General features: G+C 41.1%; 1 protein-coding gene across 9 annotated transcripts in view; it reads left to right on the top strand.

The window, feature by feature from the left end:
* The window catches only part of Elf2 (E74 like ETS transcription factor 2), an 81,453-nt gene that overhangs the window by 57,922 nt on the left and 9,327 nt on the right, over positions 1-14,204 (top strand). For 4 of the 9 annotated variants that reach the window (XM_021631048.2, XM_060378290.1, XM_021631053.2 and 1 more), the window contains 2 exons: positions 11,330-11,443; positions 13,478-13,651. In XM_021631048.2, coding sequence (XP_021486723.1) covers positions 11,330-11,443; positions 13,478-13,651 — 288 coding nt within the window. Of the gene's footprint in view, positions 1-47; positions 448-11,329; positions 11,444-13,477; positions 13,652-14,204 lie in introns of those variants that run through there. The other 5 variants (XM_021631050.2, XM_060378292.1, XM_060378293.1 and 2 more) reach the window with 3 other exon arrangements.

Genomic DNA, 14,204 nt, shown 5'->3' with positions numbered 1-14,204 from the left:
AGCGCGCCTCTTCCTGCCGAGGCCCGCGTTGCCGGGCCGAGGGCGGCCTGCGGCTCCTCAGCCTCAGGTGTCCGTGCGGCCGCCGGCTGCCGGCGCCCGGGACTTCCTGTCTGGGCGCGGGGCGGAAGGATCGCGTTGCCAGCCGGGGCCGCCGCCGCCGCCCCTGCCGTTAGGTGGTGGGGCTGCTCAGCCCGGCGGCGGGAGGCGGGCCGGCCGCCGCTTCCTGTCGGAGGACGCGCAAGGATCCGGGCGTCGGAGTGTGTGCGAGTGCGTGAGTGTGTGCCGCCCGCACGGCGTGTGTCTCCGGCCGCGGGTTCCGCCTTCTCCCCGGTCGCCGCTGCTCGGGGTGTAAGTCAATGTGAAGCAGCAGTTCCAGCCCCGGGATAAACATGGCGACGTCTCTGCATGAGGGACCCACGAACCAGCTGGATCTGCTCATCCGGGCCGGTAAGCGCAGGGGAACTTTTCTCCGGTGCATCGCTGCTGCGGGCGAGGGGGCGCCCGGCGGGCGGGGAGCGTCCCCCGGGGCGGTCAGCGCCGGGGTCCGGTGTCCGCCCCCGGCAGCGGAGCGGCAGCGCTGAGGGGGGAGTGAATGAAGTAATGGAGGCGACAAATCAGGAAGTGATCACCTTGGAGAGTAACCTGCCTCGGCTCCGGGCTGTCGCTCCGGGGAGCGCGGCGGCGGCGGGGGCCGGGCGCGGCGCCGCGGCTAAGTTGGGGAGTCGGCGCGGGCGAGTTGCGCGCTTCGCCCCAGTTGCCGGGGAACCAGGAAGTGAGCGGGGCTGTTGTCCCCGCCGCCTGCCACGCTGTCCGGCCGGGAGGCCGCCCCTGCCCGCGGCCGGGGGCGCTGGCCGCCCGCCGCCCTCGCCTCCCGCTCCACACAGCCGCCACTTCCGCATGGACGCCGCGGCCCCGGGCGCTACCCGCCAAAACGCGCCGGGCCTCCTGCCTCCTCCCTCAGGGAGCAGCGCCGGAGTAACGGTCCTGAGGCCACTTCCCGGTGCCGAGCGGGACGCCGGCCCGGCGCCTCCCTGCCCCGGCTAACGGCGGCGGCGGCGAAGCTGGGCTGCTGCCCTTCCTTCCCTCGTGGGGCGGGCATGTCAGGGGGAATGGGAAGGACACCGGGCGTATTCGGCGCGGCCGACCTGCGGCGTTGGGACAGCGCAGGGGAACGTTTATTTTGGTCAACATTAGGTGAAAGCGAGGAGCGGGGCGGGCGGGAGGGCGTCCTGGCCTCAGGGAAGTCTCGGCTCCGAATTGCCCCCTTTCCCCTCCCCCAAACCTCCCACCATAGCGGAAGCGCCTGGGAGAGGACAGAACGCGCGCGATTGACAGGCCCGCGGTTCCAATCTGCGCTCCGAGCTGTTCCAAATAAGAACGTTGATTTCTGGGGGCGGGACCACGGGCCCGAGCCGGGCCAATGAAGCTTGGGCGGGAGTGAAGCTGACAATGTACGCATGGAATTGGAGGGAAGAGGAGTGTAAACACGGAAGTGGCCGCGGGGGTGGGGGATGTGCTGCGCCACTGCTGCAGCGGAAGGGCACGGACTTAAGTTACATAGAAAAAGCAGCTTTACTTGCTCGCAGACAGCGCAGCGGGGGCCCCAGGTCGATGTGGCACTGCTTGAACACTGTTGCTTACTGACATAATAAGCGCACGCGGTCCCTTCTCAGGTCCTGTTTTCATATCTTCATCGATGTGGAATTGGAAGATGAGAAATAGTCACCAAACGGTAGTGCGTTAAAAGGTCTGAACAAGTCTTTCCCATCTTTTGTTTTTAGGTAGGGATCTTGAAATTGGTAGTTTGGCAGACCAAACTGACCTGGTTTGATTGGAAAGTAAAAATCAGCATATGGTTATCTCTTAATTTAATGGGATTTTAAATTCAGATAAAATCTGGATTGATGGAACTGTATGTACTGTATAACACGTAGTGTTGAATAGTATTCACACATTTCAAAAGTCACAATTTACTGAGCAGCATCTGGTAACACCTTTTTGGATAAAAACTTTTTTTTTTAAGTGAGAGGAGAACACAATGAGAACTTGGGTCTTTGTTGTGGTCAGTCTGCTGATCACTGCGAATTAGTGTACACTTTTATGTTGGGTTAGTGGTGTTGTGTTGACTGTGTGTACTTCAAGAGATATTATTTCTGGGCTGGAGAAATACTTATTAGTTAAGACCACTTGTTGCTCTTGCACAGGACCTGGGTTTGGTTCTCAGCATCCACGTTCGCAACCACCTGTAACTCCCGTTCCAGGGGATACAAACCTCTTCTAAACTCCATGGGCACCAGGCTCACATAAAGTGCACATACTTACAGGCAAAAGCTTAATAAACCTAAAGACATTATTTACAATGCATGTGAATACTTGAAAGAGAATCATAGTACAGTTTCTACAGTTAGAACCTTGAGGACTTAATTTTGCAAGTGGAAGGTTTCTTTTCTTTCTATGAGCTTTTGGAATTACCAGTAAAACAGATTGTGGCCAGTAGATATTTTGCTGGGAGTAAACATGATCTAGTCTTTGGAATTATAGGCATTCTTGTTTGTGGTGCTAGGGATCAGGGCCTCTAGCATGCTGGGCAAGTGCTTTCCCACAGGGCTACACCTCCACTGATGCTGGTTTTTAAGATTTTTGATGCCATTTTCCAGATCTACTTGATTTGTGAGTACTTCTTACAGAAATCTTATAACTAACTAAAGGTTTTTAAATCACAATGTACTATGAAAGACTTTCACATGCAATTATTTCTCATTTCATGTAATCTGAAGAACACTACAGGCTTTTAGAAGGAAACTTAAGAGGGTTTGCTGATATATTCAAAGCCAGTTAAAAGTGAGAAGGACATATTAATTAAAAAAAAATTGAGATTGTTGGGTGTGCTGTTACACACCTGTAATCCCAGCACTCTGGGAGGCAAAGTCAGGCAGATCTCTGTGAGTTCCTGGCCAGCCTGGTCTTCAGAGGGAGTCCAGGAAGGACAGTTAAGGCTACACAGAGAAACCCTGTCTTGAAGAAGAAAAAACAACAATAACAAAATTAAGATTTTATGGTTTAAAAATTTTTATTGCTGATAATTTTTAATGGCACATGGGGATTAATGCTTTCAATTTTTTTGTTGTTTCTTTTTTTGAGATAAGTCTCATGTATTCCAGAATGGCCTCAAACTTTCCATGTAGCTGAGGCTGGCCTTGAACTTCTGATCCCTTGCCTCCACCTCCTGAATGCTAGCATTAGAAACATGTACTACCCACTCTTGGCTTATGTGGTCCTGGGGGATTCAACATGCACTCAGCCATCGAAGCTACATGGAGCCAACCCCAGTGTCTGTGCATTTTATTAGTAAGTGGATGCAGTGGTCTCTGCCTCCTTGAAAGAAGTCATCAGGTACAAGCATGCAGATGAAAGTCTAGGTAATGTACAAATAAAAAGGTAGTTGTAATGATTGCAGTAATTACTCGATGATAGTGTGAAATGAGTGACGCTTGGGAAGAACTTACAGAATAAATAACCTTTGAATTGAGTGATGTTAGTATAACTTGTTTCTTAGCCACTGTAGATCATTTAGTAGTACCACTGTTATTACTACAGGATATATTGCTTTTATCTTCCTTCCTTATGACTTAAATATTATGTATATGTAGACCTTCAGTTGTTAATATTTATGCCATTAGTTGTTCGAGCGAGGGATGAAATAAATAATGTGCTTATTACAAATCCATGGCATCTTAAAATTAAAAATTTTTTGCAGTGAAGACTTATACTTATTAAATTTCCATTTGGGTGTGGCATGCTGATGCCAACTTTAATCCTAGCACTGAGGAGGTGGAGGCAGAGGCAGGCAGGCTAGCCAGGACTACACACTCACACACCTTGCTTAAGGAACCGCAACCAAGGGTTGAAGTGCTCTAGTTAGCTAGCAATAAAACTGTCCTAGTTAACCTTAATTTAACCATCAAACCTTCTTAGCATTTGACTAGGTTATCTCTAAGAACATTTAAAGCACTGAAATAACTGGTGGCCCAACACATTTAGTACAAAGGTAAAGATGTGAGACTTGCTTTTAAAAAATTTTAGGAAGTGTGCCATGTGAGTATGTCAGAGGTTAATTGCTTTCAGCCAACCTTTAAAAACTTACAATAAGTATTTGATGTACTTTAATACTCAAGGCTCAGTTCTGATGTATGTGTGTGTTCATGCGTGTGTGTGTGTGTGTGTGTGTAGATTAATAAATGTCTGACATTGTTACTTTTCTAATAATTTATGTGACCATATTACATGTATACTATATTTGAGAGAAGATTTTTCAGTTTAAAAGAGTTGATTTCTTTTCTTGAAGTGTAAAGTCCTTGACTACTCCTTTTCTCCCCCCACTTCCTCCTTTTTTTTTTTTTAAGACAGGGTCTCGCTATGTACTGTTAGCTGTCCTGGAACTCACCATGTAGATCAGGCTAGCCTCAAACTCAGAGATCTGCCCGCCTCTGTGTCCTGAGTGTTGGCATTAATTTCCCTTTTGTTTTTCTTTTGAGAATTAAGGTCTCTGGAGTTTTCTCTCCAGAGGTATTCTTAAACGAAGAGGGAAATTTTCTCTGGACATACAGGATAGTCTCTGTATCTGTAAAAATGCATGTACATACAGAGACCATCACTTCCTTTTCTTGTTTTTGAGACAGAAATTCTCATTGAGCCTGCAGATTCAGCTGAACTGGTTGTCCAGGAAAGTCCTGAGATAGATCCTCCTGTCTTTGCCTCCTCACTGGGATTACAGTTGCCAGCCACACCAGCAGGGTACTGGGATTGAGCACCCAACTCTATTTGGGTGCTAGGTAGCCAATTGAGATCTTCCTGCTTTTGTGGCAAGTACTTTTATCAATGGAGCCACCTTCCTAAACCAGCACAAGTCATCTCATTGACAAAACAATCTATGCTTGGTTGATATTCATTACGAATTTTGAAACTGAAGAAAGCTCTGATGTACTTTAAGTTGCAATATCTAGTGAAGGTTGGCTATCCGTTATCCATGGTACTTGGGACTTGTTTCACCTACAAGCTTTGTAGACTTTGGAATATCTGCACATTCACACTCCAAAGCATTTCAGAATTTCAGGCTTGGGTGTGATTGGGTGCATCTTGAAGACAGTCATAAAAAGTATAAATGGAAAAGTATGGCTGGGCAGTGTTGGTGCAAGCCTTTAATCCCAGCGGTTGGCAGGTGGAGGCAGATATCTCTGTGAGTTTGAAGCCAGCCTGATCTATAGAGTGAGTTCTAGGACAGCCAGCTCTATAAAGAGAAACCCTGCCTCAAAAACCAAGCAAACAAAGTAGCTACCATGTGTTGAAATAAAAGTAAAAGAATGACTTTTTTTTTTTTTTTTTTTGTCCAGAGACTTAACCTTTCCATTGGTGAGATACCAGGAGACATGAGTTTGATCTCTAGGAGCCAGATGAAGGTAGATGGAGAGAACTGACTCCACACAGTTGTCCTCTGACCTCCACACACATAACATGACATGTGTCCCACACACATAGGAAGAGTAAGACATATTTGGAGGTGGAGTGTATGACTCATTGGTGAGGCCCTGGATATGATCTCTAAGGATAGGGAACAAAAAATCATGTTGAAAATATTGAAGAAATTAAGTTGAATTTATTGCAATAAGAGTACTGAGTTTTGTATCAGCGAGTTACAAACCAGTTTCCGGGTATAAAGTCAATAATTCGACAGGAAGCAGTTTTCTTTAGAAACAAATAATGGTAGAGAAAGGCAGGAGGCACACTGATCTGGAGATTCCTGGAGGCTTTCATGGGAATCTAAAAAGACAAACTATTTTTCATTGTATTAAGAGAGTATTTGCTCTCCAGTTTTATAAGGGTACAGAAACAAAAGAAATTTTAAAAAGATTCCCAGAATATATAAAACATGCTGGATTTACTGGCACAGGTCTGTAATCCCAGCTATTCTGGAGACTGAGGCAGGTTTGTTGAAAACTTGTGGCTTATGTAGACTACAAAGTGAATTTCAAGCTAGCCTGGATAAGCTTAATGACATCCTATCTGAAATAAAAAATGGAAATAAAAATAAAAGAGGGCTGAAACTATAGCTTTATGGTGGACTGCTTGCCTAGTGTATGTATATGAGGCCCTGGGTTCAATCCCTTGTGAACTGCTATCTCCAATAACATACATACATACATACATACATACATACATGTATACATACATACATACATACTCTTAGGGTTAAGGGTTAGGCTTACATGCACAACATATACACACTTGTAAAGCCACTGAATTTTAGTTATTTCTCTTATATGCATATTTAAGTAACGTATATTATCGTAAATGAGTGAATATTTTTGAATATTTGCTGGCTAGCCTAAAACTCCTGAATGTTAGGATTTCAGGCATAAAGTAACTGTGTCTGGTTGAGTTTTAATTTTCAAATACAATATCAATCTGTAGATAACACTTATATTCTCAAAGTCTGTTTTAGTTTCTCAATAATTTTAAAGTTAAGTCTAAGAATGGGTTTATTATATTTGGCATAATTGTCACTAGCCACCTGTGGGTATTGAGTATTTGAGATCTGGCTAGAAAGTTGAATTTTGAAAGTTTTTATATTGATTACATGCTGACATGGCAATATTTTGGAAATACTAGACTGAACAAAAGGTACTAATTTCAGATTGAGGATGTAGCTCGGAGGTAGACCCCTCCGGTAAAAAGGTATTAATTGTACTACAGCAGTTTTAGAGTACATCTTCACACTATTACATAAGGTGGTAACTATCACACTTTTTTAAATGTGGCTATGAGAAAATTTTAAATTCTAGCTTATATTTAATTGGCTAACTTTGGAACCAAAAGTAATTTTAATTGTCCTTTTTTAATATTTTGTAAAGCTGTATTGATTGATGGTCAAGGGAGACAGATGTGAAGGTGAAAGATTCCAGACTTCTTATTGCAGTGGTTTGTGTTCTGTCACTACTAGAGCTCTGGGGCATGGGGGATATGGTCAGGCAATGCAGAACTTGAGTGATGACCAAGGAAGTACTAGTTTATGGTGCTGTGTGTAGAAGAAACTAACACCTAATGAAGTATTTTTCATTTTTTCATTGCTCTCAAACTCCATTGCTAGTAAAGTTTATTTCTGACTTGAGAACACTGTTATGAACTAGATCCGTTGCCAGCGTTCTCTTTGCAAAGCTGGGAGGTATGCCTCTTGTCAGACTTAATTACCAAGTTTGGTGTTTTGTAACAGCTGTTGGGTGAGTCTGGAGCAGTGCACGTACAAACACCAGCTGATTGGAGATGGACATGGAGCGGGTATATTTACCCACAGTAAATGGCAGCACAAACCATGTTTATTGATGGTATTGTGATCAGAATTAAAATCATTTTCATATGTATTACTTCAAGGAGGCTTAGCCAACTGTGAGAAAATGAGATCTGTCCAGTTACTTACTAGTTTGTTTCTGTGTTTAAACTGAGTTGCTTATTTTCTACCATGAATTTCATACATTGTCTAGAAAGTAGTACGAAAGAGGTTTATTTGCTGATGTTGCTTTTAGTTTGCTTACTTTGGTTGCATTGTACTATTAAGTAGAAATTTATATCTTAACAAATGTGTGGTTTTAAGTTTTGTTTTTAAGAAAAATTTTTTATTTTATGTGCATTGATGTTTTGCCTGCATGTATGTCTGGGAGAATGTTGGATCGTGTAGTTATAGTTGTGAGCTGCCATGTGGTTGCTGGGAATTGAACCCAGGTTATCTTAGAAGAGCAGTCAGTGCTCTTAGCTGCTGAACCATCTCTCCAGTCTAAGTGGATATTCTTTTTTGTTTGTTTTCAAGAAAAATTTCTCTGTGTAACCTGGCTGTCGTGGAACTAGCTCTGTAGACCAGGCTGGCCTCGAACTCAGAGATCTGTCTGCCTCAGCCTCTTGAGTCCAGGAACCACCACCAGCCTTAAATTTTGTTTGAATTATTGAGCTGAACAAAGCAACATTGAAGTTTTTTAAATTACAGAAATGGATAGGTGTTAAAATTTCTGTTATCAAAGATTATTTTAAGAAAATTAGCTGTTGACTTAGGTTGACAAAATATAAAGAGAGACTCCTCACTTCCATAAAATTGGTAACATTTTCTTGGAAACTGTATTTTAATTTATCAGACACTAGGTTTTTAAATTTTTATTTGTTTAGCGTTGAGCTGCAGATGAACATGGAAAGCTCTCAAAATAGAAATCACTGCTCTTTAATAAGCTGTTAGATTGCAGAGTAATGTGAGATTATTTTACATATGCATTGGGTTTAATGGTGCTCTCTGAACCGGAAGCGTCAGGAGGCCAGGGGAGCTGTATTCAGACTCAGAACTCGGATTTGTCACAAAGCACTGGGCACCTGATAAATACTCAACTGACACTGGCTTATTGTACTTAACATACTGGATTTTCTGGTTGGTAACTTAATTGTGGATATTTAAAATAATAGTAAAATACTTTTGGGTTATAATTTGATAAATTGAGGGAGGGAAGAGAAGTTTGAAATCAGAAGTTAAAGCAAGAAAATACACTTTAAGAAACTAATTGGAATTAGGTGTGGTCATGCACGTTTGGAATATCAGTGCTTAGGGTGCAGAGGGAGGAGGATTGGAGGTTCAGGATCTCTGCTGTGTCCAGAGCTCCAGGCCAGCCTGAGCTACATGAGATCCTATCTCAAGAAACAAAGCAGATCAGAAAGAGTCAAGGTTCATTTGTACTAACATAAACTTAACATGAAATAATGGTTTTGAAAAATGTATTTCAAGCTGCCTAAGAATTTAGGGTACACAATGTGTAACTGTTAGGCAAGTATTTTTGTTGTTGTTTATAACTTAAATACTTTTAAATCTGTAGTTTTATTGCCCTGTGATTTTTTTTTTAAATACTCAAAACTATAATTGTTATACAATTCAGTGTTAGAGTATACCTTCATAATATTACATAAGGAATTAGCTTACCCAGGATAGTTTATTAATAGCACCTAAGACAACAGCTAAATTACAACACCAATCCTGCCTTAAAAAGAATGGCTCCCAAGTCGATGTTTAAAACATGAGAATTTGCTTTCTGGGGGTTTGCAGTGTATGTGAGTCTTGTCAGGGCCCTGTGTGGGGGGAACACTTAAGAACGGCAGTGTCTTTTATACTTAATACTAAGTTTTTTTAAAGTTGAACTAGAAGGGCTAAGTGAATCCTTTGCCTCACTGAAGCTGCAGATAAGAGTAAGCAGGGTCACCTAAAGATAGATTTACTTAGAGGTTTGGCTGCCTCTGCAGATCCAGTTAGCTTTGAGCAGATTTCCATAAATGGAAAGAGCAACTGGAGAGACGCGAGTACCTTGCTTGAGAGAGTGGACGGTGTGTAACAGGTGCTAAAACAGGCCTGAAGTTTTAAAACAAATGCTCTCCGAATGACTTTGTTTTTAAGGCCGAGGTTTTAGTGTTTGGTGACTTTGGAGACCCTGACAGATTTTCTTTTTATAAGTATATTTCCTGAGACAGGCTTTAGAAGATTCATGTCTGTACTTGCTAGTTTGTAATGGTTTTATGAAATTGTATGAACATTCACAAAAGCCCCTTAAAGGGAGAACAGCTTCAGGGAAAAAAAATCAGTCAAATTAAAATCTAGTATTTATGTTTCAGAACCTCTAACCAATTATTCAGTATAAATCAGAATGTGAAATAAATGTACATAATATATAGTGAGTTCTTTTTTTTTAATTTTAATTTTATTTTATGTGCATTAGTGTAAAGGTATCAGGTCCCTTGGAATTGGCGTGACAGACAGTTGTGAGCTGCCTTGTGGGTGCTAGAAATTGAACCCTGGTCCTTTGGAAGAGCAGACGGTACTCTTAACCACTGAGCCATCTCTCCAGCCCTGATAATGAGTTCTTGACAATTCTCCTGTAAGATCATAGGATTGTCCTTAAATTGATACATGTGTGCTTTACCATAAGGAAAATCTGGAACTAGCTGTAGAGCTTAGAGGTGGAACACTTGCCCAGTAATGTGGGAAGTACTGGGTCTGATCTCCAGCACCTCCAAACAAGATCCACTTGTGAAAGGAAAGTTGGGTCTTTAAGACAGCTCCCTTAAGCCCAGGCGCAGTGCCGCACACCCTGTAATTCAGGTGCTCTTGGGGCAGAGGCCGGCGAATCACTGAAGTTCAAGGCCAGCCTAGTCTACAAAGTTAGTCCAGAACAGCCAAGTCTACATAGAGAAACTGTTTCTGTCTTGAAACAAACAAACAAACCCCCAAACCAACCAAACAACAAAAGATTGCTCCCTTAATCTCAAGTAGTTTACAATTTTACAGGAACGAGAAGTTACCATACAGAATTATATTTCATGTCAGGCACTGTATCTCGTTTTCACAGATACTTGTGGAAATGACCTGCTCTATAAAAGTGGAAACTGAGGCATAAGAAAGTAAATGGATTGCCTTAGTGGCAGTAACTATAGAACCAAAGCTGTTAGACCTGAAAGTGCAAATTTCTACTTGTGTACTTCACTGTTTCACAAATCATTTGATAGCAAAGCATAAGAGAAATGTAATAGACACAGGAAGAGCAGTTGAATTAGGAAAAGCTTCCTGGTAAAATCACCCATCTCTTCATGTGCTCACCCACATATGTTCTTCACTTGTGTAAAACCTACCGAAGTCGACGGAGGTTCTGAAGTGTGACATAATCCCTGCCTGGAGGTTGTCCACTCATAGGAGACTATCTAAAAATTGAAGTAACTCCTTAGGCTAGCTTAGAACAAAGTGCTCCTGACTGACATCTGTTGGCTATTATATCACCCCCAGTATAGCGACGACACATATTACACAATTGACCTACAGGGTTACTGTTCTTCACCCAACCTCACTCCCTGTTCCCCAACCTGTGTGGATGGTTCCCTCCGTTAATATTGGTCGTTAAAATGGATGCAGGTTTCATATTTCAGGGTTCTTTCTTTATTTTCTTTTGGTTAAGATCTAGGAACTTTTCACTCATTTCTAATTAGATTTGTTGGGGTTTTGGTTTTGGGGTATATATAGCTCAAATTCCAGTCCCTGCCTTAACTTTCCAAGTACTGGGATTATAAGCATGTGGTTTATACCTGGCACATTGGTTGCTTTTAAAATCAACATTCACGCTACAGAATGTAGACATTAGCTTTACTATTGCTTATTACTTTATTATTAAAATTGTTCACATGGACACTAGGTTTTACATATTCAGTAATATATTTCAAGTTGCTAGTGTTTTCCTTTTTAATTAAGAACTTCCCCTTTTCACAGTGGAAGCATCAGTTCACAGCAGTAATGCACACTGTACGGATAAGACAATTGAAGCTGCTGAAGCCTTGCTTCATATGGAATCTCCTACCTGCTTGAGGGATTCAAGAAGTCCTGGTATGTGAACTGTCTGTTTACTCACTGTCACATTGTTTCCTATTAGAAAGAAAGTGTTAATGCAAAGGAGTTATTGCTGGAGTTCTGATATCAGTAAGTGTTCCCAAAGTTCTAAAATCTTAAATGTTGTAGTTAATAAATAATGCAGAAAATGCCCACAATTTTTTATTCAACAGTTGTTTTTGCTGTCATGTTTATTCTCTTGAAAGAAAATAAACATGACAGCAAAAACAACTGTACCCAATTGTAGGTAGCTGTTAAGTGTAGGACAAAGTGGGCCATTTGCTTCCTATAACCTTTCAGTCCTTTATTCACTGATTGACAGACAGTAACTACATGGAACTGGCCATGGTGAAGAGGAAAAGAAATTTATTTCATAATCCTTTTAGTTTGTGAGATGGGGTTTCTTTTTTTTTTCTCCTTGTAGTCTGGTTTTAATAGTGGTGTTATACTAATTTGATTTTGTCCTAATTTTAATTCATTGTGCAGAAATTTAGAATAAGTTGCTAAGAGCAGCCATCTTTAAAAAGTTATTTTATGTGTATGGATGTTTGCCTTCGTATATATCTGTGCACCATGTGCATGCCTGATACCCATGGGTGCCAGATGAAGGTAGGATCCCCAGGGAATGGAGTTACAGATGGCTTCTAAGCTGCCATGTAGATGTTGGGAATTGTATGCTAGTCCTGGAAGGGCAGCCAGTGCTCTTAAATGCTGAGCTATCTTTCCAGTTCTTTAACCATCTTTTTAATTGGTTTAGAAATCCAATGCATTGTTCAAGGGATATAAGAAGTAAGCTGTGGCCTTGTTGGGTTATATATTAATCTGTGTTAGGATACAGTATCTGGATCTAATTTGAAATAGAAATGTGGTGTCCTGGTTATTCATGCATATGTGCTAGAAGTTGAAGCAACATTATTGTATGTGATAGAATGAATACCAAATAGCAATTTGTATGTACTATTTTAGTGACCTAAAATGGTATCTAAATGGCCTAAAATGAAGTTATTTCTTTTTTCATATTTTAAAATGAAATATAACTGGGTACTTTGCACTAAACTTACATTTATAAATTTTAAAATTTTGTATCATGTCTTGTATTCCCCAGTTAATAAATAATGGCAGATACCAGCAATGAAAGTAATTTTAAAGGACTATTGTTTCTAAATTTTCTCTGTCAAAATTATGTAAATTGTTGGGGGCTGGAGAGATGGCTCAGATGTTTCGAGCACTGATTGTTCTTCCAGAGGACCCAGGTTCAAATCCCAGCACCTACATGGCAGCTTACAACTGTTGTAATTCTAGTGTCTGACACCCTCATGTAGACATACATGCAGGTAAACCACAACGCACAAAAAAAAAAAAAGTAAAATGTTTAACGTTTAAAGGGAGTTGGAGAGAAAAAAAGTAAAATGTTTAACGTTTAAAGGGAGTTGGAGAAACAATTCCAGAGGACCTGGGTTTGGTTTCCAGTCCTCATGGTAACTCCAGTTAAAGAGGATCCAATGCCCCCTTCTGGCCTCTGTAGGCACTAGGCACACAAGTACAATGTCAGGAAAACATTCATCCACATAAAATAAAAATAATACTTTAAGTACCTAAGAAAAAAGAAAAAGTAGAAGTACATAAAAAGGAGCCAGGCATGGTGTCATACACCTTTAATCTCAGCTTTTAATTCCAGTACTCTGGAAACAGAGGCAGGAGAATTTCTCTGAGTTCAAGGCTAGCTTGGTTTACAAAGTGAGTTTAGGTCAGCCAAGGCTAATACACAGATAAACCCTGTGTCAAAAAATAAACCAAAAAGTACCTAAAAGTATGAGAAAGAGGTTGGCTTCACAATGATTGTTCTTAGACTTTTTTACTTTTGTATTTTAGATAGTTTTAGATATTTAGTAGCTTGATTTTTCAGGCACAAGTTTTTATCTTGCTTTGAATAATTCTTTTGTAAACCTTGCTTCTTCTAAATATTGAGCTATCCACATAGGAAACTATAATAGGGGTGGGAAATTTTAATTTTTCAACTTTTTTTTATAGTGGAAGTGTTTGTCCCTCCTTGTATATCAACTCCAGAGTTTATCCATGCTGCGATGAGGCCAGATGTCATTACAGAGACTGTAGTGGAGGTGTCGACTGAAGAATCTGAACCAATGGATGCCTCGCCTATTCCTACATCACCAGATAGTCACGAACCAATGAAAAAGAAAAAAGGTTGAGTATATTTATCAGTTGTGAGAAATCTTCCCATTGTATGCTTTTGTTGGTTTGTTTATTTGGTTGTTTTTGATTTTTCAAAAGACAGTTTCTCTGTGTAACCCTAGCTGTCCTGGAACTTATTCTGTAGACCAGGGTGACCTCAAACTTTGGCACTGGTTTCTTTCTTTGATTGATCCTTCCTTCCTAATTATTTTTTGGGATAAGGTCTTATTTTTGTATAGCTCAGGCAGTCCTTGAATTCATCACTTTTCTGTTGTAGCCTCTCCAGTAGTATTGAGATGATTGCAAGCATGAGCCACTGTAGACAGCCTATTCTCACACACACACACACACACACACCACCCCTACGAAGTAACATTCATGGTCTTATGTTTTCTTTTTTTTGTGGATAGTGTTTAAAAAAAAAATAAGTTAGACATGGTAGGCAAATTTTTTTTAACCTAAAATGTTTTTTTAAACAAACCAGTAAGAATCAATCAATCTATCTATCTCTATATATATCTCAAAGCAAAAAGCTCACACAAAAAAACTGGAGTCTGTTTTGTGT

The sequence above is a fragment of the Meriones unguiculatus genome, chromosome 2, assembly GCF_030254825.1.
Source record: "Meriones unguiculatus strain TT.TT164.6M chromosome 2, Bangor_MerUng_6.1, whole genome shotgun sequence".
In the NCBI taxonomy this organism is placed as follows: Eukaryota; Metazoa; Chordata; class Mammalia; order Rodentia; family Muridae; genus Meriones; species Meriones unguiculatus.
This window is presented reverse-complemented; position numbering and strand designations above follow the sequence as displayed.